This window comes from Hylaeus volcanicus, chromosome 8 (genome assembly GCF_026283585.1).
Source record: "Hylaeus volcanicus isolate JK05 chromosome 8, UHH_iyHylVolc1.0_haploid, whole genome shotgun sequence".
Taxonomy (NCBI): Eukaryota; Metazoa; Arthropoda; class Insecta; order Hymenoptera; family Colletidae; genus Hylaeus; species Hylaeus volcanicus.
Window position 1 is genome coordinate 5,678,379 of NC_071983.1, and position 23,855 is coordinate 5,702,233.

General features: G+C 45.1%; 1 protein-coding gene across 2 annotated transcripts; it reads left to right on the forward strand.

The window, feature by feature from the left end:
* The first annotated feature begins 397 nt into the window (after positions 1–397).
* On the forward strand, positions 398–23,054 carry LOC128880834 (ras-responsive element-binding protein 1-like). Of its 2 annotated transcripts, none has more exons than XM_054131320.1 (4): positions 398–1,348; positions 12,964–13,037; positions 13,355–17,743; positions 18,075–23,054. In XM_054131320.1, the coding sequence occupies exons 1-4, from the start codon at positions 1,330–1,332 to the stop codon at positions 18,642–18,644; spliced, it is 5,052 nt and encodes a 1,683-aa protein (XP_053987295.1). In that variant the 5' UTR covers positions 398–1,329; the 3' UTR covers positions 18,645–23,054. The 2 variants fall into 2 exon arrangements, with proteins under 2 accessions (XP_053987295.1, XP_053987296.1); XM_054131321.1 differs by having other exon boundaries at positions 18,014–18,153.
* Positions 23,055–23,855: the final 801 nt, after the last annotated feature.

A 23,855-nucleotide genomic window follows, 5' to 3' on the forward strand; every position in this document is an offset into this window, starting at 1 on the left:
CCTGTACAGTTGGATATACATAGATAGATATAGAGGGATGTATGGATGTATGGATAGATAATTGATAAATGTAGCTAGATATGTATATATAGATGGACACATGGATAAATAAATTCACAGATGACAATTTCATTCGATAATTGATATCGCAATAATCACGAAACGTTATTTATCTGGTACTCGAAATTTCTATCCAGAATTTTGCCCATCTCTGCACACCTGCGCGTGTCGGCCCTGACCGCCGGGTTGAGACAGAGAGGGGAGGGGAGGACGGAGTTATAGCGTAGAGACGGATGGCTGGGCGCGGGGTGGGGAGCCGTGGGAGATAGAGACAGAGCGAGAGAGGAGAGGGACCAGGTGGGAGGGATGATGAGGCTCGGGCGCAGGCTGAGAGAAATTGTCAGAAGCGCCGTGTCACTTCTCCACGGTGAGTCGGCCCGTCGTGATCTGTTCTCATGGACCTTGTCTCCCCCTCCCCTCGCGTGCTGATTATCTTTCTCTTTCTCTCTCAGCCTATCGGTGTGTGAGTGATACCGTGATCTCGGTAGCCCGTTCTCGAATCGAGTCCTTTACTCGTCCGTCGTCCTTCGTCGCGTAACGTCGTGACGCGCGTGTCGCTCGAGCTCGCGTTACACGACGAACCCAGAGAAGAAAAAGTGGTGCGCGCCCCGGATGGAGAACCAGAGTATCGAGATATCGAGACACCGCCACGGAGGCTGATACGCAGACACGTTCCAGCGCTCTCCTCCCCCCCCAGCGAGCAGGGGCTGCGAGGAATCGACACGAATCGTTCGATTACTCGAGAGCACGCCACGGAGAACTCATCGGTTTCCGGGAACACCTCTCGGTTGATTCTGTGGACTGAAGTACAGTGATTGTGCGCGAGATACATTGACAGATAGTGGCCATCTTCGATGGCGAAGACGTGCAAAACTTTCGACAGGATTGATTATTCATGACTGGGAGAACATTCTCGCGAAGTATTCTCCGTTTCAAGTATTCCCGTGGACAGTTACGCGGTGGTTGAGATACGAAGTAGTCGTCATCCATGGCGGAAACGCGTAACGAGGGTTGAGGACGGTCGCCTGCTTCGATTATCTAGAGATTCGGGTTACGGTTAGCGTAATTCGGTTTTTCTTGGAATCGCACCCGAAAAAGTTTTAGCGCGAACTGAACCACAGTGACGGTATCGACGTATCAATTCGCTGGTGGCCATCCCCGATGGCGGAGGCTCGTGATAAGTGCAACGTACGCCGTTTGTTTGGATGTTAAGTGCCGGGACCGACCTTGGACCTCCATGAGTCGACCACGACGCTGACGAAAGGAAGCATGGATTACTCGACGAAAGGTAGGTGTCTTTCTCCGTCGCTGACGGTCAGGTGATCGAGTGACGATGATCGTCGATAAGGGATTCGGTGGCGGGCCAATGACGAGTCGATCGCTGTACTTGGTTTCCACGATTGTTCTTTCGCGACTTTTGAATCGAGTATGGGCTGGATTCTATTCGAAATTGGGTGAACACGATCAACGTCACTCTTGGCGAGTCAATGTCGATATCGAACTAGATTATTAAATATTCGGATTAGAATTTTGTGGTACACCTGGTCCTCGAGTTCGAGATACATTTTTCATCATACATTTTTCTACGATAAGTGCTAGGATTTTTAGTACCTACGATTGATACTCGTAATGCTCGAAGAATTTGAAGTGAATACTCTTGAAATAAAATTCACCCCCAAAACATATCTCGTTACAAATTTTATTAAATACATTTACAATCTCGTATGCACGTCCCAATTTTTTTTTTTCTCATATCGACCAATTAAAAACAATCTTCCCGATTATTGGCCGTGTCCAGATAAGCTTCTCTGTTGATATTCGTCGCCAAGGAACGATCGTTGAATCTCCAGTCGTTTCGTTTTTGTTCCACCCAGGAAATTCCGGTAGGAAAGAATTATTTTTTCTCTCTAAACAAAGTACCTTTATCTCCCAGCATCTAGACGATTAAACATATATATACGTATCGATTCGAGAGATATTCGAGGAATGTTTACGTCGAGCCAAAAAACTTTCGTTGTCGAAGATGTTTCCGTTGGGTGTCGAGTCAAGGAGAGCCGAAATAACACGAAGTAACTCTTTTGTGCGGCCACCGTTTCGTTTTCGTCTCGCCTTCTCTCGCGCTTTAACGAGCAGTCTATTGTTTTTCGTTCGACCTAACAGCGACATTAACGTTGATTCATCGGAGGCTTGGGAACATTTGAAGGCGACAGGATGCTCGCGAACGGTCGAAATTCGATGGCTAACGTGCCGAATGCACAAAGGGGAGAGATACCGATCGCTTGCGACTCTTATCTCGCCGCTCTCGATTAACGCAACCAAGTATCGATGATCCAGACCCGCAATGGGATTTTTGTTACATGGTATCGGCGGTGTCAGTCGATAGATGTTTGTTGAAAGTTTGTTGATAGCACAGACTGCTTGAATTGTATACATTTATTTCATTGGAGGGGCGATAGATGTTGATCCAAATGAGTATTTGTATAGGTGAAAAACGGAAACTTATGTTTGTTTTGTTTTTTTATATATTTATGCTTCTTTTAAATGCATGAATATCCGCAGTCTGATAGTAATCGATCAAGTGTAATCAACAGTTAAATCGATCGTATTTATTTTTCTATGTCAATGTCAGACGAAATTCTTATTTGTATAGGTAAACAACTGTTTACCTGTTTTTCCTATTACTTTAAAGACTTTGTAATATTATACTTCAATTTAAAAATTGATTAAATCGTCAAAAAATGAATGTCTGAAATGAAACATCGTTAGTGAGAGATTGACATCTCTTTTTTTTTTAAATCAAAGCTTGGAAGGGCGAGAGTGCACCCTTAATCCTAATTGAACGAAGGGAAGCGATTCGATTGGGCTCGATTGACTGGATGACACGAGGGCCACGAGTTCCTGGAACCGACTACAATCTAACCTTTACAGGAAACATAGTAATCGCCGCGAAACATCGGTATTCACTTACACCTAAATCAAATGGAAAAGATGAAAATATTCTTCGAGAACAATCTTATTAGAATCTGATGTCCGTAACGAAACGAAATTATAAAATTCATAGCTATCGTGCGTGAAATTATTTCAACTTAATTAAAAAATTAAAAACATCCAATCGATTACGAGTTCATCGAACATTAATACATTACAATTTCACCTCGCGGCTTCGATAACTCTCTTCAGCTAATCTTTACAACACCGTTCTCGAGAAAATATTTTTCTCTATATCTCTGTGATTCCCACGAATTCCGCGTTATCTGCCTCTCCCTCGCATCGATACAATTTAGTTTCTCAAAAAAAAATGTATCAGCTGGTACAATACCAAAACGTCGCAGTGCGAATAGAAATTGATTTTCGCGAGGACTCGGTATTTCCTTTCGGTTAGAGCAATCGCGGATATATTTTTTTCACGCGAATGTCGATGGATGAAATTGAACCGCGATCGCTATCGTTCGATTAGGAAGATGTGTGCGGTCGATCGCGTGCAATGGCGACGCGAGCACAGCTGAAATTCACGCGTCGAGACGCCTCTGGAAAGGCTTACCAGATAACGAGATTACGCGGATCGAGAGTGACGCAATCGAGCATCCTACCAGAGCCAGTTTCCAGGAAGCTTGGTATCGATTTTTCAGGTATCGTTCGATAGCTACGAGACCCAACCCACTTCAACGCAAATCAACCTGCACGCCAATTATTAGCTGTAGAAATTAATTTTGCTCACCTCTATATCGAATCCTTTCTAACTCTGGTTTAAACAGATGTACTCGTTATTTTAACGAAAACGCTTGAATGACCAAGTCAGCGAATCCGAACTTCTCGAATAGATTAGAATACTCAACGATAAACAAATGAACGTTTCAGCGTTCTCCATTTCCAAGTCAACTTCAAATTATTTGTTCCCCTCCCAAAAAATATTAAATCAAGCCAGAATATCGAATCGCTCGAGATGTTGAGATCTTTTCTTTTTTTTTTTTTTTTTATTAAATACTATAATTAGAATCGCGCGAGATTAATATATATTAACAACAACGATGGATTCCAAACTATGATAACGATGGTATCACGCATCACCCGATAATAAAGCGTTAAGCCTCTAAGTTTCATTCATATTTCGGTTAACGGCGCAGATAGGCAGGATTTAATTGGAATAATCGATAACAAATGGGAGTAATTTATTCCAAATGTTCCTCTTGATTCGGCAGAATTTTTATACGGAGTAGGGCTTTATTTTTCGTTAATTTAGAAATTTCAGACAAGAATTCTCTACTTATCCCTGTTTCGCAGGTTAAGAGAGAATCTCGTCGGTGAGCTGACGCGTTCGAGTTCTAATCTATCGGCAACCGTGGAAGAGAAACCCCGATCGGTAGTCCAAGTCCACGCAGATAAGGACCTTCTGCGTCTCCTTATCTACGCTGCGTCGAAGGACCGAGAATCGAAGGCGGTAATCTTCCAGGAATACTTCGTCTCGTCGCCAGGAACTCTGGCGGTAGCATATTAAATATTCGAACGAGGCGCGGAATTCATTTACTGATATTTCCACCGCTGTAAACATTTTCTTTTCGTAGCACTCTTTCGTAGACCTGCGGATCAATGTAGCCTCTTTCTAATTTCTCGATTAATTAACGAATATCGCAGATAGAGACAGATACTGTTATCAGCTTCGCAAAATAAAATAAAATTCACAAAGTAGAGGGTTGAATTACGCCTCGATCCGGAATCTTCCAACGAGATGAGCTTTAATTTAGCAAAGTGGCCTGGCCCTTCACGGGGGTCGAGTTTGAGAGGACGAGGCGGATTCGCCGAGAAAGTAATAACCGGGAAAATTATGTTTCCACGAGGGGGAGCTGCGCAGCGGGGGCTGCTGGTCCCTGGAAGTCGAATTAGGGCGTGGCGTGTAAAGTCCAACCGCTCCCTTTTCTCACCCCCGTTGGCTATCTCGAAACATTCCAATTAACCAACGTCTCGTTAGCTCTTCCGGCGTTGAAGTCTCTCCAGGGGCCACCCCTTCGAGTCGCTAAAAACGAAGATACTCGCGCCTCTTGCCTAAAACTCCTCTTGAACCCTAAAACCGACTCCAATCGAAACCTAGATCCCGACACTAGGCTGGTTTCCGAATGCTAAGTCCACCAGGTGGATTTAGCGTGGATTCGCACGTGTGGTCGTTGGGCTGTGTGTGTTCGCGGCGATCTATAGCAAGCGTAAGTATAACAATCGCGTCTAGGTACATGCGGAAGCACTCGGTTGGGCCACGTATACGAAGATTCTTTCCGTGACATCCTTTACATCAGGTTATAGCATGGACAGCCGCCCCGACGGCCAATCGTGGACGTGAGAAAAACTTGGTACACCGTGCTGTCGACACGTAATATCTTCCAGCGTATCTGTTAAATTTATTAGAGCCGTTCCTCAGGGTCGAACGGGCCGCCATGATCGGAATTCGCGCCTCGACAGACGACGAACATACGAAAATTCCTTAGGTTCTCTGGAATTTTACGAAATAATACGAACCATAAGATACTAGCCTTTGCTTGGAAAGATGACTTCGGAGAAGAAGAACGATCGATACAGAAACCGTTTCTCTCTGGAAGTGGGAAACGAGATATACTCCATCTCGCTCCGATCGAAACGGAGAAAACGACCCCGGAAAAATTAGTATGTCGTAATTACAAATTCGTTCTGGTTTCGCTGGCTCGCCTGAGAAACGGTTTTTCCTGCGGCTTCGATCCCTACGAAACCGCCTTTCATTTTCCATACCCGTTTATTGCCCCAAGTCGAGTTCCCAAGAAAATCCTGTAAACGTGAGAAACGTTCCTGTTTATCGTTTCCAGTGTAGCCAGTGCTGTCACAAGCTCTATTACAAGACCACTCAAATATTTTACCCATTTATTTTTAATAAACTCATCGACACGATTTCTAGGAAAAATTATTCTGTTCGTATAGGAAGGCTTATTAATTAGACGTTTTACGAATTACAAATAATGCTTTACACATTATGACAAATTTAAATATAAGCTTGTCCTATGTTACTTGTATATTATTTTATGAACATTCGCCGTAAGTGCACAAAAATTCGCCTGTTTACAAATAATATAGTCGTTAGTAGATTCGATCTATATCGATGGGAGAGCTAGTAGAACCTCTTAGGACAGTCCAAAGATCGACGATAAATTCAAAATCGATGGGATTTACTTATCCGTGGTTAAGGTATTACGTCTTCGATTATTTTTACAAGAAGCAGATATGAATCTTGCAATGGAATAGTGGTTGAATTGATCGTTTAAGATAATAAAAATACTCTTCGTCGTGGACAAACAAAAATGATATTTCTCGCCAACCACTAAAAATAATAATGATTCTCCATCATTTTGCAAGAGACAGATATTTGGAGCAGAACCGAGCGAACACATCTTGTGCTTATACAATGATCGAACACGTTTAGGTATTCAAATGTACATAAAGAAATCAGCTCGGTCAGATGTTGGAATAGAGATACTCGAGGAAGTAAATAGCTCGACAGCGAGGACGCTGAACCTTCTTTTTCATTTTCTTCGAGTCGCTCGATCCAAACCCTGGAATTGTTTGCTCCCAAGTAGAGGTCGTTTCTTGTGTTTACACACGACAGATGAACCTTTTCGGAGAAAGCCTGTCGATCATGCTCCGACGAGATAATAGCGTGTTTCGAAATCGTTCGACACCACTTTGTCGCGTTGGATCGTTACGTGCCTCGACGCAGGAATAATACGATTCGATCGATATTAAACCTAACGGTGAGTTTCGTATTTAAATTTCTCGATGCAAATCGTACTGTTCGTTCGTTGTTTCTAAATGGTATTTTAGCGGCTGGCGAGGAGAACTCGCGATGGAAAATTATTATTAGATAAAATATAAATGTAAGACTCTGAAATAATATTGTTTGTGGGGGAGGGATATTATTGTCTACACAAGCATGGATTACTTTTCAGTAACGAATATTAGAATATTTATACTATCCTGTATACGTATTTGCAATGTTTTTAACGTCAATCTTTCTCAAATTTTATTTCGTGAAACTGATCAGTTTAGAGAGGTTCGCAATAATCAGTCTTCGACATTCGGCAATCTTTTTAAATTTTGTATTTATTATCTCCTATTCGATTACCACGGCTCGGAGTCATTTTTTAGACTTTACCCCTCCGTAGTCAAAATTCTATTTAGCTCCTTGCAGTGGTAACTTTATTCCATAGAAGTAGAACGGAACAGCAATAGCGTTAATAGATACACCCATACTTTGATACTTTCCAAAGATAAATTGCTAAAGCCGAATGTGAACGAACCTCGTCGGGCAAAGTATAACGATTTTAATTATCGCGAGATATCGATCTTCGTCATCACAGAACTAAATCTTCCATCAGCCTCTTCGCGAGCAAACGGTTTGCTCAGCTGAACTTTGTATCCAATGAGTTAGTAGCACCTAATCACAGCATGTGACACGCACAGTCCGATGATTCCGATATCGAGGAACAACGGTGTCACGATATCACATCTGCAATTAACATTTCCTAAATTAATCAACGGTACACGAAGGATACGTCGTAGTAGACGACTCGTCGAGCTCGGTATATTTATTACGATATATTAATAATAATATTAATAATTCTCTCTAATCTTGCAGAGCAACGTCCAATGACTCCGTCAAAATTATACCGTTCGACGCGTAAGGAGAAACAACGATACTAGAATTTCCAATTTAGTTATTTCCCATCACTCGCAGCGTTTATGAAATATTATTTTCTCGTACTGTTACCGAAGAATCGCTCCATTAACGCAATAACAATAACGTGAGTAACTCGCGGACATTACCGATGCTATTAAAGAACAATTAATACCCTGTGCATACTAACGAGCGTATTCATGGGAAAAATCGGACGAAATTTACACGCGAAATATTTTTACATTTTACACAAGAATTGCGAAATACATAATCAGTTTCGTGCACTTGTTCTCATTCTCATTAGCGAGTATTCACTTGGGAGTCAACAAAACGAAAAAGACAGAACAGAAGAAAGGGGAAAGCAATAACAGAGAAATTCGAAAATCACCGATTCTCCGTGAACTCTTCCAAAAGTAATTACTCGACCACCCCTATTTCTCGCCGATATCCAGTCCTTAATAGCAGACGTGCAACGGTGCATGTTTCCATCGCGAATTCTTATCAGCGATTCGATAATCGCGTCCTGCCCCCACCCCATTTCTCTCTGGCCATCTCTGTTCAATTCCGCGGACAGGAAGGAGACGAGGGGGAAAGGAAGAAAAAAAAAAATGGAGCGTGTGTCACCACCAGAGCAACCAGAGGGTGGCCAAGGTGTCACGGGTGGGTAGGTCCAAGGTTGTCAGGACTACGACTCTCGAAACACACTAACCGACCGCCATCTTTGCTTCTCCTGCGTGCTGCGTGGGTGTATCCGAGCGTGGAGAGAGCGGGGATGAAAGGGAGAGCAGAACGCGGGGAGGGGGGAGAACAGAGTCAGAGGAGATGCGGGAGAGAGGGAGGGAGGGAGGGACGTAGAGCGAGGGGGAGAGAGACGACGCGGTCGAACGCGGAGAGCGCAGCGATGGAGAAAGATGTACGCATGGGAGGCTGGTGGGGGATGAGATAGGGGAAAAGGAGAAGGTGAAAATGTGGAGTGTAACGAAGGGTACATACGTGCAAACGGGGGGGAGTGGGAAGCGCGAATGTAGGGAGAAAAGAGACACGATTGTCTGCGAAGCGGATTCATCGTCACCCATTAGTCCGCGCACGAGCTAAACGCGCGTTGGATGTCAGAAATGAACCCTTCCTCGATTTTGGTAATTAGAAATAGTGCGAAGAGGGGAAAAGGAGAATTATTATCGGTGGACTGATGCTGTTGAAAATTGGAAAAACAATTTAAATTCGTATCTAGTGAAGAAAAAGCGTTACAATTATCGAAGAATTGTATTTCCTTCTCAAAAATACGCCAATGTTCCCTCGAAGAGAAGCATATAGAGCGATCGTACAAGCCAGAAAAGATAGGGAAACACCCGGAGAGAGACGGGGAGACGTCGATGGCGGAAAGCGTGAAAGAGAAGCCAGATGAAGCGGATCGGAGAAAGAGACGGGGAAACGAGCAGCGGGAGGGGAGTAAACTCGATGCGAAACGGGAGGGGGAACTGAGTAGAGTAGCAGAGGAAAGGGAATCGAGATAAAAGCTCGGACAGATGAGAGGCGGCCAATGGCGGGCATCACCCCCACCAGTGGTTCAGCGCAGCATCCTATGATTCGTAGGAGGCGCGGGTCGACGGAAGTGCGCATGTACGCCCTCGATGGACTCACTGACACTGCTCCCTTTTCCACGGCCCTCTGCGACACGAACCCCCAGGGGGTGCATTGCGGATATAGGGCGTGGCGTCTGGCCCTTCGGGATGTCGCGTCGAGACCTCGGTTACCCTTCCATTTTCTCAATTTAAACAAAAAAAAAAAAAATAGAAGCAGCGATTTAAAGGAAGCTATTGCTCCTGAAAGTTGTCTTCGGCAACTAATTCCGGAGAAATTAATGCAGTTTCAGACATTTCCTTTTAGATCATGTTTATGGGTTTTCTTGAAGACTGTGAACATTTTATTTTAGTTATATGTATGTATGTTAAATTGACGCCCCACGTGAGGTTTATAACTCCCATGTGGTCGTAATGTGAAAAGGTGAAACTGCTCCAAAATGGAGTCTCCATTTGGCAATTAATTCCAGGGAAATAAACACGAGTTCAGGCTTACCCTTGTAGAAGATGTTTATATACATCCTAAATATTTAGAAAATTTAATTGTATATGTGTACATAGAAAATTCCGCTTAACATAAACTTTATGTCGAAATGTGTAAAAGTGAAACTGCTCCAAAATTCCGAGGAAACGAATACAAGTCCACGCTTTCCATCTCGGAGTCACCGAAAATTAATTTCGGTTGGTCTGCAATACGAAAAGCGTGTATCGGCAAAATATCGGTCGGTGAAATTCGGAACGTATTGTCCCGTCGTGACAAGTGGAAATCCAGGTGCTTTCCACTTGTAACGATCGTCGATGGTCGGAGACCCAATCGTTACGAGGCTCTGTGAACCACGAAAACCGATTTCTATTCTTCTCTCCAAGCCAGCGTCGCTCGACTTGGACGTATCGATAAGCGACCTGCGCTTTCGACTGCGACGAACGGAGATCCAAGTTAAATTAGATACCTTTGTTTTTTATTCTTCTGTGTAAATCGTTTCTACGAAAACTCCATATTTATTCGGTAATTTCATCAACGAAAGAAAACTCCTTTGAGTCTGGCAGCGAAAATGAATACGAGCATTTGTCTCTGAATAAGTAAACGTAAATGTGATAGGCGAAGTTTGGTTATACGCGACCCATAGTGTAAAGTTTTCGATCGAAGTGACACCCGAGGAAAAGTTGTTTACATATCGAACCTGCAGAAACTTTCACCAGTGAAACGAGCAGAATGGAAGAGTTGATACTATTCTGACAGAACATGGACACGATAGTAAACACTTTTGTTTACAGAACAGCAGAATATGCGAAGAGTTGGATTATATTTTTTTATATAGGAGTATAATACCGCTTTCATCTCTCCAGCATCAAAGTTCCCCTCAACTTCATTTTTTTTTTTTTTTTTTTTTTTTTTTTTTTTAAGTGATATATTTACCTTGTCAATATTTCGTTCCATTAAATTTAACTCTTCTGTTTGTTTTGCAAACATATTACAAGGTTTTTCACTCGCTGTAAATCTGTAAATAAATGTTTGCCAAAAGGGTTGTAATACTCTTCAGCTCGAGAGATACACATTCATTCGGATAGTATTTAAAAATCAGAATTTCTCGAAGTCCCGATAAACGCGTTAGTCACGTTTAGCGAAGATAAGTGTGTTTTTTTATATCCGAGAACTAGATAAATGTTTATTTGCTCCGTAACGGAAATCATCGACGCGAATTTCACTTTTCTCGTAGGAGCGCCAAGATAAAATTGATTTCCTGGAATCGACCGTGTAGTTTTCCTCAGCGGTGTTAAAATATTATATCCGAGTTTCTACGATTTTTCATACGTCTCGATACACGTTTAGAATGACTTCGTTAAGATTGAATTACTCGCTATTTCATTCAAATTTATTCTCCATTCTTTCAGATAGAAGATTCTCCCACCTCGATAGATATAGAATCGATCGAGAATCACGAGTATTGCAACAGTGAAGACGTCGTCGTACACGTTCAGCCGTCGACGTTATCTCCTTACACGTTTTTCTCATCCGACAAGAAATTAGATTGATCTATATTGACAGTCGTGAACGCGATCCGTATTATCGGCTCGTTTCAGGAAGCGGACAAAATATCTCGCGCCGTTATCGATGATCCATGGTCAGACTTTACAGATCATTATTGTGCCACCAATTATCCCTGAATATTTAGTTCGATCATCAACTTGTGCATCACGCAACAAATGATTTCGTACTAATATTTTCAGGAGAAAAACTGCTTCTAAGCTTTTCCGTTTCCCGTCAAAATTCAAACGTCCAAACTGTTACTATAACTCTATTTAAACTCGTTAACTCTCCTGTCATCGACTCCCTGACACCAACAAAACCGCTCGACCCATTATTTCAACGTTTTCTGTAAAATCATGTTTCCTTCGAGTTTTATCGCTAGTGTATTCAAGTCACTCGAGTGGCAAGGTCGGTGTTTAAGGTCTGGTCCACGCGACCGCAGAGAATGATTCATTGAAATTGCGACAAGATGAGAACGAGCGAACGAATAAACCTGCTCCCGTATTACCTGCCGCAGGTGACTTTATTCATGCGCGTAAATCACGCGGACGAAACGGGTTTTCGCCCGCTTCGGATCAAACTTAGCTTGCGGTTTGCGTGCGCGCATTTGCGCTCAAAGTATGGGAATGAATTCGATACGAGCGATTTATCGTCGCTTTACCCTCGCTAAACGCCTTCTAATAACGATACTGTAAGTCACGTGACTTGTTGGATGCACTAACAAGCACGTGGTAGTTTTATCGAGGGATGAAACATTCTAAAACCTCGGGGAACCTCCTATTTTAAAAAATAGAACATAGTACACGAATATAATATAAATTAATACCAAAGGATGATCCCAGCATGAGGTTCATTGCCTCTTTCGGAATCAATTACACGCTCTCATTTCTAAAACAACCAATTCCCAAAGAAATATCCTCTCGCAATCGATCCATAGAGATATTAAAATGATACATTTTAAAAATCATAATATCGAACACAGACAACCATAGAAACGAAGCAGAATGTAGACAAGCTTTCCATCGCGGATTATTTATCGAAGCGACGACGATTATGGCCTTATCACGGCCGTAATCGCGGGATCGAGTTCTTTTTCTCCCAGCCTATTTTCGTACCCGTATCTCTCTCGGAAGTGTGCTCCAGCGTTGGCTGCAGGATCCTTGGAATGCTTTTTCAAAAGCGCGCAAATAAGGACGGCTGCGGTTAGGACGCGATAATAAGTGTCATTGTTCCAGCGTCGTTCTTTGCGGTCGTCTATCAGCTTCCGGAATACGGCCAGATCTCCTCGAGGCGATCGTGTTCCGACGCTTCTTGCGACCAATTAAAAAAATTTGCAAACAATACGCCCCGTTATCGCGTTGATGCAAGCTACTCGCGCGAAGGGGGAATTCTTTGACATCCAGAAGGGGACGTCTACCTTTGTAATAAAAATTTTAATCGATTTTCGATCGAAATGTTCGACTGGAAAATTTAGACCTAACTTCATCCGACTGTTTCAATCCTGAATGAAATTCTCACGGTACTATGTTGCTGGTTTCATCTCGTAGATGTTTCGGAGCTAGCGTTTTCTCCCTTTTTCTAACGTTGAACGTTTTTATTTGTTTCAGTTACTGTCAAGAGTGGCCCCGATCAGGGACACGACAACGAAGTGCAAGCGGATGCTGCATCGCCACCATCCAGTGTAAGTTTCACTCACCAATCACTTTTTTCGTGAGCAGTACCGATTGACAGCTTCTTTAGAGAGTCAAAGTACTGTATCCGCCACTTTAGGACCTATACTTCAGAATTTCCCTCTTACATCTGACAGTAACGTTAAATTTAACCCCAGTGTCAGCTCCTTGGAGTTCCTTTGCATGATTTCCTCGGGTACCACAAAGAAGAATTGTCAATTGATACATCGCGCATCCCATCTTGTTTCCCCACACCATAACCTACCAAACTAAGCAACATTCATCCCAGCCTCGAAACTCAGCGATCCAATTTCGATGTAATTTTTAGGTGGACCTACCAGAGAGCGCCCATCCCTGCCCCGCCTGTCCAACAGTGCTGCCCAGCTCCCGCGAGCTGACGAATCACCTTCGCGGGCACAACTCGCCGCGCAGCACCGACTGCAGCGGCGAGGACGATTACTGTTGCGGGGTATGCAACAAGGTGCTGAGCTCCGCCAGCTCGCTGGACAGGCACGTATTGGTTCACTCCGGCGAACGTCCGTTCAAGTGCAAGTATTGCGAGATGGCTTTCACGACGAACGGGAACATGAACAGGCACCTGAGGACCGCGCATCGCGCCACCTCGCCTCACAGTTGCACCGACTCTGAGGGCAGCAGCGACTCCGAGAAGCCCATCAAGGCTGGACACATCGAGGAGTATAATAACAACGAGATAGCAAAGAGGAACTCGCCCGATTTCATCGACAGACAGGAGAAATCGACGAGTCTGACGGGGAAACGGAAGTGCACCGACTACCTGAGCGACAACGAAGGCCAGAAGAGGCACAAGATCCTCCTGAATAACACCAACAGGACTGAAATGAAGACGCGGCCAGACGATAGTCAGAACATTTACAATTGCCCCGTATGCGGCAGACAAGATTTCGCTACTAGCGCTCTGTTGGAGGCTCACTTGGAACGCAGTCATCCAGAGTTCCCTGCCAAGTGCGACGCGTGCAATCTCTCCTTCAAGAACCACCGAGTCCTGAACCTGCACCGATTCATGATCCACTTCGCGGAGCACTCGATAGGGAACACCGCGAGGAACCTCAGGAACTCCGTCGTAGGGTTCAACGACCTCACCTTCGTCGACTTTTCGTCCGACAAGTTCCCAGCGATCGCCAGGGCGGTTTGCGAGCAGTCCCTTCACCGACCAGCCTCAGGCGAAGTAGCCAGGTTCCAGTGTTCCAAGTGCCTGCGCGCGTTTCCATGTAGATCGGCTCTGGACGCCCATGAGACGGACTGCGGGACCTCCAGCCCTCAATCCAGAGCCATCGACGACAGCCAATCAAGGAGGGACGATTTCTTCGCCGGCTTAGACCTGCAGAACAAAGCTGCTCTCACGGAAGCCAAAGAAGGCAAAGACCTAGCCGACATTCAGAGTATTATATCCGTCACGTCGGGGCCTATACTTCAGAACTTTCCTCGATCGGACGCCAGCACACCCGAGAGCAACATCAAATTCAATCCCAACGTCAGCTCCTCGGGGTCCTCTGGCACGTTCTCCACGGAGTTCCACGAAGAAGAAGCTCAGGACGCGTTCGCTGCCGAGTTCCGAAAGATGAAACTGAAAGGGGAGTTCCCTTGCAGACTCTGCACGGCGATATTCCCGAATCTGAGAGCCTTGAAGGGCCACAACCGAGCCCACATGGGCGTAGGTCCTGGCATGCCCTATCCCTGCAACATGTGCCCCTATACCAGCACCGACAAAGCCACCCTGGTGAGGCATCTGAGGTCTCACAACGGCGATAGACCGTACGAGTGCTCCTTGTGCAACTACGCCTTCACCACCAAGGCGAACTGCGAGCGCCACGTGCGCAATCGTCACGGCAAGCTCACCAGGGAGGACATCAAGAGCGTGCTGATATATCATCCAAACGAAGACTCGACGAACGAGACGGTGGAAAGGAGTTCGCCAAGGGTGATGAAAGACGACGTGAGGAAGAGCTTGGTGTACCCCAGCGAACGGGACGAGCTCCATCTTCAGACTCAGATGCATTATCCATCCGTGCCTATAGAAGGTCGCGGCGAGATCAGGATCATCGAAGAGGCCAAGCTGCACAACAACGCGCTATCGATGCACAACTCGAACCACTACGATAAAACGGAGGCGTTCTCGAGGCCTACGCAACCGATCGAGCTGACGCAACGAAACGACGATAGAAAATCGGCGCTGGACGGCAAGCCGGACTACGCAAAGCTCGACGAGGATCTCGAGTCAAGGTCATCGGAAGGCAGCGCGTCTCTAGTCAGTGATACCAAATCAGATTCGCACCAAAGAATACAAGCTAGTCCGATGAACTTGAAGAAGGGTCTGAACGTGTCCGAGAGCGTCGGCGAGGACGGCCCTCTGGATTTGTCGATGGACGTCCTGGATCTCAGCAAGAAGTCGAAGGACAAGGAGGACGGTGATTTCGCAGGGTCGCAGGAGCATTACGGAAAGAATCAAAAGGAACTGTACAACGCTACCAGCCAGCTGTTGCTCACGGAGGCTTTGTTGAAGGCTGGACAGGGTAGCTCTCAGCCTACCTCTTTGGAGGCTCTCTACGCGAACGCTCACCTGATTTACAGGAACTTTGGGACCTTTCCTCCAGGCGTGGGGGCGGGAATTCTACCACCGTATCTGTTCAACCCGCACGTCTTCGGTCAGGACTTTACGATGAAGGACAGATTGCAGAAAGAGCTGGTGAGGGGCCTCCAGTTGACCAGCGGTGGGACTCTAGTCGAGCCCTCCATCGGAGGCGCCGGATTCACGGCTTTCCCACCGGGTAGAGATATTAACGCTCAAGCAGCTAACGAGCAGAGCGACTACGCCAAGCTGATCTCGTCCAAGATCGCCAACAAGGCTCTGTCCGGCCGCGAGAAGCCAGAGAATCACATACCATCCGCGAATTCCGTGAAGATGGTGATCAAGAACGGAGTTCTGATGCCTAAACAAAAGCAACGTCGGTACAGGACGGAGAGGCCGTTCACCTGCGAGCATTGCTCGGCTAGATTCACCCTGAGGAGCAACATGGAGCGACACATCAAGCAGCAGCATCCGCAGCACTGGAGCCAGAGACCCAGAGGAGGACACTCGACCAGAGGAAGACCACCGTCGAGTCATCCGGCGTTATTGCAGAATCTCGGACAGCCTCCCTCTCAGGTGGCCCAATCGTACCCAAGCATTCTACCAAAAGTGGAGCAACCAGCTAACTCCGAGTACACCAAGCACCCAATCTCGGACCAGGTGAAGTACGCGATCCTGGCGCAGCAGTTAAAGACTAACAAGATCGAAGACAACGACTCGGAGGAGGAGCTCGTGATCGACGAGGATCCGCAAGAGAAGGACGCTCAGGAATCTCAGGAGCAGAAGGAGAAGTGCACCAGTCTGCTGAGGGGACAGTTGGAAGCAGAGACGGTCAAGGAGGCAGTAATCAAAGAGGAGGTTGAGGAGCCCGTGAAGGCCGATTGCGAGTCCTCCAACACAGAGTCCGCGCACAGCGACAATGTTAACGAGGAAGCGAAGACGTTAGGCGCGAAGAAACCCGCCGAACCTGAGGACGTGATGAGCGATAACGCAGGCGACGGAGTGTTCAAAACGGAGCAGAACGAAGAGAAGCCTGAGAAGATAGAAGAAGGAGCCGCAGATTTGGCGAGTGTCTCTGAACTCTTAGACAACGCCTCCCAGCAGTACCAACAGTTCCAGCCGCAATATCTCAGCGACGAAGAGGGCCTGGTGGCGTCCAATAGCGACTGCAACAACTCTGGTAGCGACGAGAAGTCCGACTCGGTGAACTCACTGAATTCCGTCAGCACCGCCTCGCCCAAGAAGAAAAAGAAAAAGAAGAAGAAGAAGAAGAAGTCCGCGTACTCCATGGCGCCCAATCGCGTCATCTGTCCGTACTGCGAGCGACCTTTCCCATGGACGTCGTCCCTGAGGAGGCACATTCTGACCCACACTGGACAGAAGCCTTACCAGTGCGTCCACTGTTCCCTCCTCTTCACCACAAAATCCAACTGTGATCGTCACCTGCTGAGGAAGCACAAAGCGAACCCGAACAAGATACGCAGGGTCAGGAACTCTTCGTCGCCCGACAGCCAAGCGGTGATCAACAACAACAGTTCCTTCTCCATGAGAAACGTCCCAGAGAGACCGTACAAATGCAACCAGTGCCCCAGCTCCACGTTCTCCACCCTGGGCAACCTGAAGAAGCATCGTTCGACCAAGCACGCGCGCAAGATGAAGTGCAGGTCCGATACCCCGTCCAGCGAGCCTCAGAACAGTCCTCAGGAGTGCTCGAAGCAGAACGAGCAGACAGATTACGACAGCCAGTCGTCGAGCGTTTCTGAGAGCATGGAGACGTCCTCCGTGACGGAGCTGCCTAAGGCGACCGCGAACACCTTGCCATCCGCCATCGACACGCCTAGGTCCAGGAGACCCTCGCCAAGATCCTCTCCTGGACCCAGCGACGTGCCGTTCAAGTGTCACCTGTGCGACTGCGGTTTCGCCGAGAGACAGGACTGCTTGGAGCACATAAAGATGAATCACAAAAGGTCGTACGAGATGCTCGTGGCCAAGGGTGCACTAGACATGGACATCGACACGGCGGAGGACCAGCAGCAGCATCCGCCGCCCCAGCACCCCAGCGACGGCGAAGAGAAGAGAGGACGCTTCCCTGACTACAGTAACAGAAAGGTAAGGTTTCGCGTAGCCAAGCGATTTTCACAAAGATACTGTCTCTGTGGGGATTCTGTTCGCGTGATATAAAGACAAGGGTGTGCGCACCTCTACGCCTCTTATAATTTCCAGTAAAAATCGTCCCTCGAGGGTTCACATAGTAATTCAATTTAATTAAGGAACACATGCAGAAAGGCGTAGAGAAAATCCTCTTGTCTTTACATCATGATTCCCCGCGTTTGCTGTCTGATTCGGCCGCGCTCAAGTGGACTGCTTGTTCTGTAATAGATCTGTGATTAACGAAGAATCCCAGCATCGACTAAAAGGTTGGCTCTTCCAACATTTCCAGGTGGTCTGCGCTTTCTGCATGAGGCGGTTCTGGTCCGCGGAGGATCTGCGCCGCCACATGAGGACCCACACGGGGGAACGACCGTTCTCCTGCGACATTTGCTGCAGAAGGTTCACGCTGAAGCACAGCATGCTGCGACACAGGAAGAAACACGAGTCCATCGACTCGACGATGTACGTGGGGACCAGCGGCGACGAGGAGAACTCGCCGGTACAACCTTCGCCCATCACGCCTCGAAGCCAGCAACAGCCACCCGTCCTGGTGGCTGCCAACTCTGGGAATCCGAGGATCCAGGACCGAATCTCGTTGCCCACGGTCGCGCCAGTGGCCACAGCGGACGCGGCGCCCAGCGGCCTGATGAGATTCAATCCCTACGAGAAGCTGACCACCCTCACGGGGAAACTGGCCGGTATGCCGCAAAACGCGAATCCCGACGCGACCGAGAGCGCCGACAACGACTTGATCTCCAATTTGTTAGGGATAAGAGACAAGAGCTTCATCGATCGGGTGCTGCAAGCGTCAGCTGACGATGCTGCCAAGTTGTTGGGGGTGAAACGCAGCCAGGAGTGAAGCTGCTTTCGCCTGCTGTCCCTCGGACATTTTCACGACCGTGCCTTAGGTTCCTCCTCTCCTCGCGCTGAGAAATGAAGTCGACTGGAGCTATCTTTGATACATCTTTGTCTTCTGGATCCTTTCGCTACTGCAACAGCCACCGTAATGGTTCGTTGCTGAAGGTCCGCGAAAGCAGTTACTATGCTGACTGTTCACAGAGCTCAAGTAAGTTCGTAGTGTACGAGAATGTATTTTACGAATTGACTCTATTGTAGCGGAAGTGTGGTCTCTGACTACATAGATTGTCTCGGATGTTTTTACGGGAAAGATTCGCTGCTGGATCTGTTGGGACTAAACAAAAGGCACGATGCTCTTATGTAGACGTAACAGTATCTTATGACTTTGTTTCAATCTCTATTTATTTCGTAAATATTATTCTTCGATATACACTGCCCATCCCACGATAAAAATACCATCTCGTCGAGTAACGCTTCAGTTCTGAGAGAAAAGAATTATCGCTCGCTTGTACTATAGATCGAAGTTATCATAGTATTAATGGTGGTTTCTTGTCTCTCAGGAATGAACACCCTGTGATGGTATTTTTATACAAAAATCGGATCAGTAGTGGCCACTCCAGTTCAAGCTAAGGAGAGCCAACGATTCCAGCAACGAACGCGTCGATTTCAAAGATCAGCGACTGCCAACAGGTCGGGAGGAACGCGTATCGATTTCGAAGGTGCAGCACGACTTTACCTTTTACAGCTTACAGTTAGCTACACGACCGGTGACGTTCAAGTCATTGTCGGTTCTCGCTGCGTCGGTAACGTGCCTATAATCTCTAGTTTCTTTCGTACTGCGCGCGCGTTTCGAAACGCCTAGAGTGTGTACCAGCGTGTATCTGTAATCTTTCTCCCTCTCTCTGCATTGTGTACATATATTATACCCACGCACGTGTGAACCACACGTTTCTAGAAAGTGTTAAGGACCTCGTGCGCCAAAAGGACGCGGACAGCCTTGCCAATACGAGGACGAACGCAAGCAAACGAGTAGAATACGAGTATGCCCGCGCCTCGAGGTACCGCGGATAAGCTCTATTGTCTGTCAGAGTTTTTTCCCATTAATCGAACCAGTTCCACCTTGACGGATCGGGCCGTACTCAAACCCAAAGATACGTTTTACACAACGAATTAAGTTAGCCATATACGTACTTCTATTTATTGTTTCGTCACGTACTTAGAGCCGGGAATTCGCAGCGCGCAACGAGGGAAAGTTCTCTTATTTTTGTTCTCCCCTCCCTATCGATTACTCGAGTTTTGGGAGCAAAGTCTCGAATCGAGACTCTCGATAGACGGAAACGAGACTACCGAAAGAAGGATCGATTCGACCTTTCGATTGGTAACGTAAGGTTCGTTCTCTTTGTCGTTATCGTGCAAGTCGAAGACGCATGGTCGACGATAATATGCAAAATAGAACAATATAGAAAAAGTTTATCTTGATATATATATACATATGTAATAATCGATTTCTATTCCGTCGCGTAAAGATTACTTGTATATAGATAGCCTAATTAAAACACTCTTGGTAGGTCTATGTTTCGCGTCGTGCATAGTCCACGTTAAATGAGTTCTCTGAGAAGGAAACGATATTTAAATGCAATTATACCAAATAATCGGATTCGGTTCGATCGGACGGGACGCCTGTGAAGCTAATCGAACCGACCGATCAAGATTTGTACCTCCTAATCGTCATACTTTTTTTCCCCTTTCCTTGTCCCTGTCTCTCACTTTCTCTTTCTTTCTTGCTCTTCACCATTTCACTCTACGATCCCTGTTTGTGCATCGCATACACACACACACACACACAAACGCATACACGTGTTACTTCCTTCCGTCTTCATCCGTTTCCCTCCCTTTTGTCTCTCTTTTTAAGCTCACTGTATTTATTCTTTCGTAGCGAGAGCGGCTGCGTAGGGATTAGGGATGTTCGATCCCTGTAAGAAAAATCGATTCTGGGGGATCGATTTTCGTACTTGAAATTGAATCACTCGAATCGATTCTCCGAATAATCGTTTTCCTAACTATTTACTGTATATGACGTATATGTTTGTATATTTGGAAATTTTTTTCTTTTTTTTTTTTGTAAGATAGATTTACGTATTTATATTAACGGCATTGTAAGGACGAAATTTATTAGAAATTTAGTAGTAATTTAGTTATCGTTGATTAATCATTTATTCTGGCGTTGATGGTGGTAAATTTAATAGTAGTAACCGTTAAGACTGCTAGAACGTTCATGATCTACGATTAAAGGGTACCGTCTGATAAACAGTTTTCGATACGTATTTGTTGTTAGAGAAATCTGTTTGGTTATATCGCGAAAAGGAGAACAGACATCCATGTGCAATTCGAATTGAACGAAAGGAATACGATATTCTCAGTTTAGAGGAAGTTGGACGAGTCGAGGATCGATTCTTGACCGAAAGCATTAGATTCTCGACGAAATGATCGATTTGTATCGGAGCTCGCCGCATTGGTATCGTTTTGTAATGTCGACAATCGCCTCGCGAAGATCGATTTTCTAGAAAATCGATACAGAATCGAACATCCCTAACGTGAATCGACGTGCGCTCGTCGATAGGTCGAGAGCCGTTTAAAGTTTGTTGAGGGGTGCTTTAAGTTTCGCTTTTAAGCGGGTCTCGCTTCGAGTTCAAGCCGACTCGAGTATATTTTTTAGGTTCCTTCTCGGTGTTGTGTCACACACGTATCGCGCGGGATATTTATTACAAAATAAATTACTTAGACTTTTAATTAACATCCATGTCAACCAGTGGCGTACCCAGTAACTCTGGAGACTTGTACGGGCAACTTTTATTTGGTATTTTTTTTTTGTATACATTTCAAATCATTATACTTGGTAAACATTCATTTGTTTTCTAATCCTTTAGGCGCCCTACTGCCAATACTTGCTATTGCAAAATTTATATTTACCAAAAGTATACTTAAAAATCGATACATATTTTATTTGTCTTAAAATCACACGTTCGGCCACGCCACTGGTGGTCACTGGTGAAAATGGACATCGAGATCTACGATGAATTCGTTGCACGTTGTAATGAATAAAAAAAAGAAAAAAAAAATAACGTTTTGTCATCGCTTCGGCCAATGATTCGCGTCGAGCCGCCGAAGACGAATCCATTTTGCGAGTAAACCAGCGGGTTAATTGCTCCGGTAGTTTTAAGGTTGGTGCGTTCCGGGGTCACGGCGAGACGGTTCGATATTATCTCGATCGAAACGCGAGCATGTCCAGTGAAATAATCGACGGTGCGCGCGTTCAATGCGAGTCCTGCGTGAACCCTACGCGTGTAAATATAGAGATACTGAAAACGTATGTCGATCGATCGTGCTCGAAAACTTAAGGAAAAGGAAAATCCCACGAGAATTTGTACATTTTCTTTCGTTGTCATTTCGACTGTGTATTTATTGATGGGAGTATACGTAAGGACGTTCGAAAATGAAACAAACATTATTCAAATCAAAACACACGTTAGCTTTCTCTTTTTTTTTCTTTCTTTGTAAGTTTCTAGGAAAACGAACGCCTGTAATTTCGCTGTGAATCGACGTTTCTTCGTTAACGCGCGTCCATAGAGCAATGACATAGCTGATCGATTGATTTATTGAAAAGAGAAAGGGTACATGGGGGTGTTCGGATTCCACTGATTTATTTCCACTTTTTTTTCTACAATGAAATGGCTACAAAGCGAAGGAATAACGTGACAAAGGTATCGCATGTACGTGAAAATAATGCGCAGGAGATGTTCAGCGTCGACTGTAACGCGTAATGTCCTCTGCGCATCTACCTTGCGCATGTGTTAGCAATCCTTCGCGTGTCAGCTCAGTTTTATTTATCAGGAAAAATTAGAATTGTCAATTATCGTGAGCTGAGGGGCGAGAATTACGGAACAACAGCACACGAATGCCGAAAGTGAGTCCAAACAGAACGCTGTTTGGACTATTTTTAATTGTAATTATCTATGAGAGTAATATAATTAAAAATAAATGTTAGCATTGTGTTGGTAATAGGTAAAGGTACAATGACTGGTCAGCTGAGTTTCTCGAAGGCTTTCGACGATTTACAAAGACGTCGATGCACGAAAAATAAACAAGAAACGTTGATTCGGCAAATTAATTAATGTTCATGCGTCGCGACGTGTCGGTGAAATCTACATAAAAACAAAATGTACGAAGTATGTAAACGATAAAGATCTATTTATTAAAGAGACGAATACGTTTGAAACTTTAGAGTGACGTTTTTCTTGATTCGAATTAAGAGAATTTAAGCTATGGAGTAATTATTGTAGCGCACGTGTACATGATTATGTTGTATCCTTGTTTAAACTTTGCCTATGAATAAGAATATACGATATCAAAATGATAATCTGACGATTCGTTTTTGCACTCCCCCTTTCGAAACATAGATGTAGACGTAATATACGATACAATAGACGTAACTATAAAATGTTATTTCAATTGGAGACGGTAAGTATTTAAACAAAATTATATTTTCATAAGTATAATAGACGTATTTATTTGTTTCACGCGAATTTTCAATTAAATATATTTAAATTCACGTTTAAAAAATACGTTGAGGTCATTAATAATACTATCCAAAGGTGGGAGAATGATTCAGAAGCAATTGTTTATATAATTTTAGTTTAAATTAATTCAAAGTCCGATTTGTATTTAAATGCATGCGGTCATTTTCTGGTTTTCGATGATATCGCCGTCTAGCGGTCAACACACCGAAGCTCGATTCCGTGAGTTCGACAGAGAACGCACTAATGTGCGACAAGGATAGATGTATACGCGTGAGTGCGAGAGAGAGAGAGAGCGCACTAATGTCCGACAAGGATAGATCTATGCGCGTGAGTGCGAGAGAGAACGCAATAGCGTGCGACAAGGATAGCGACTATTGACATCACGCCGCCGAATGTTAATAGACATTATCATTAATTTCTTAATTTTCCCTGGATCATTTGTGAACCTTTGTAATCATGGTGTCAATTATAGATCAATATCTTCATTCAAGGACTATTTTTAGTACAATTTCAATTACTTTTAAGTAATTATCAGTCATTATTGCAAGGTGGTCACATGCATGGCATCGCTAGTCCTCGCATTAATTAATTGTTTCTAAACTTTCTGCAAAGATTTTATGCATTTTGACACACCA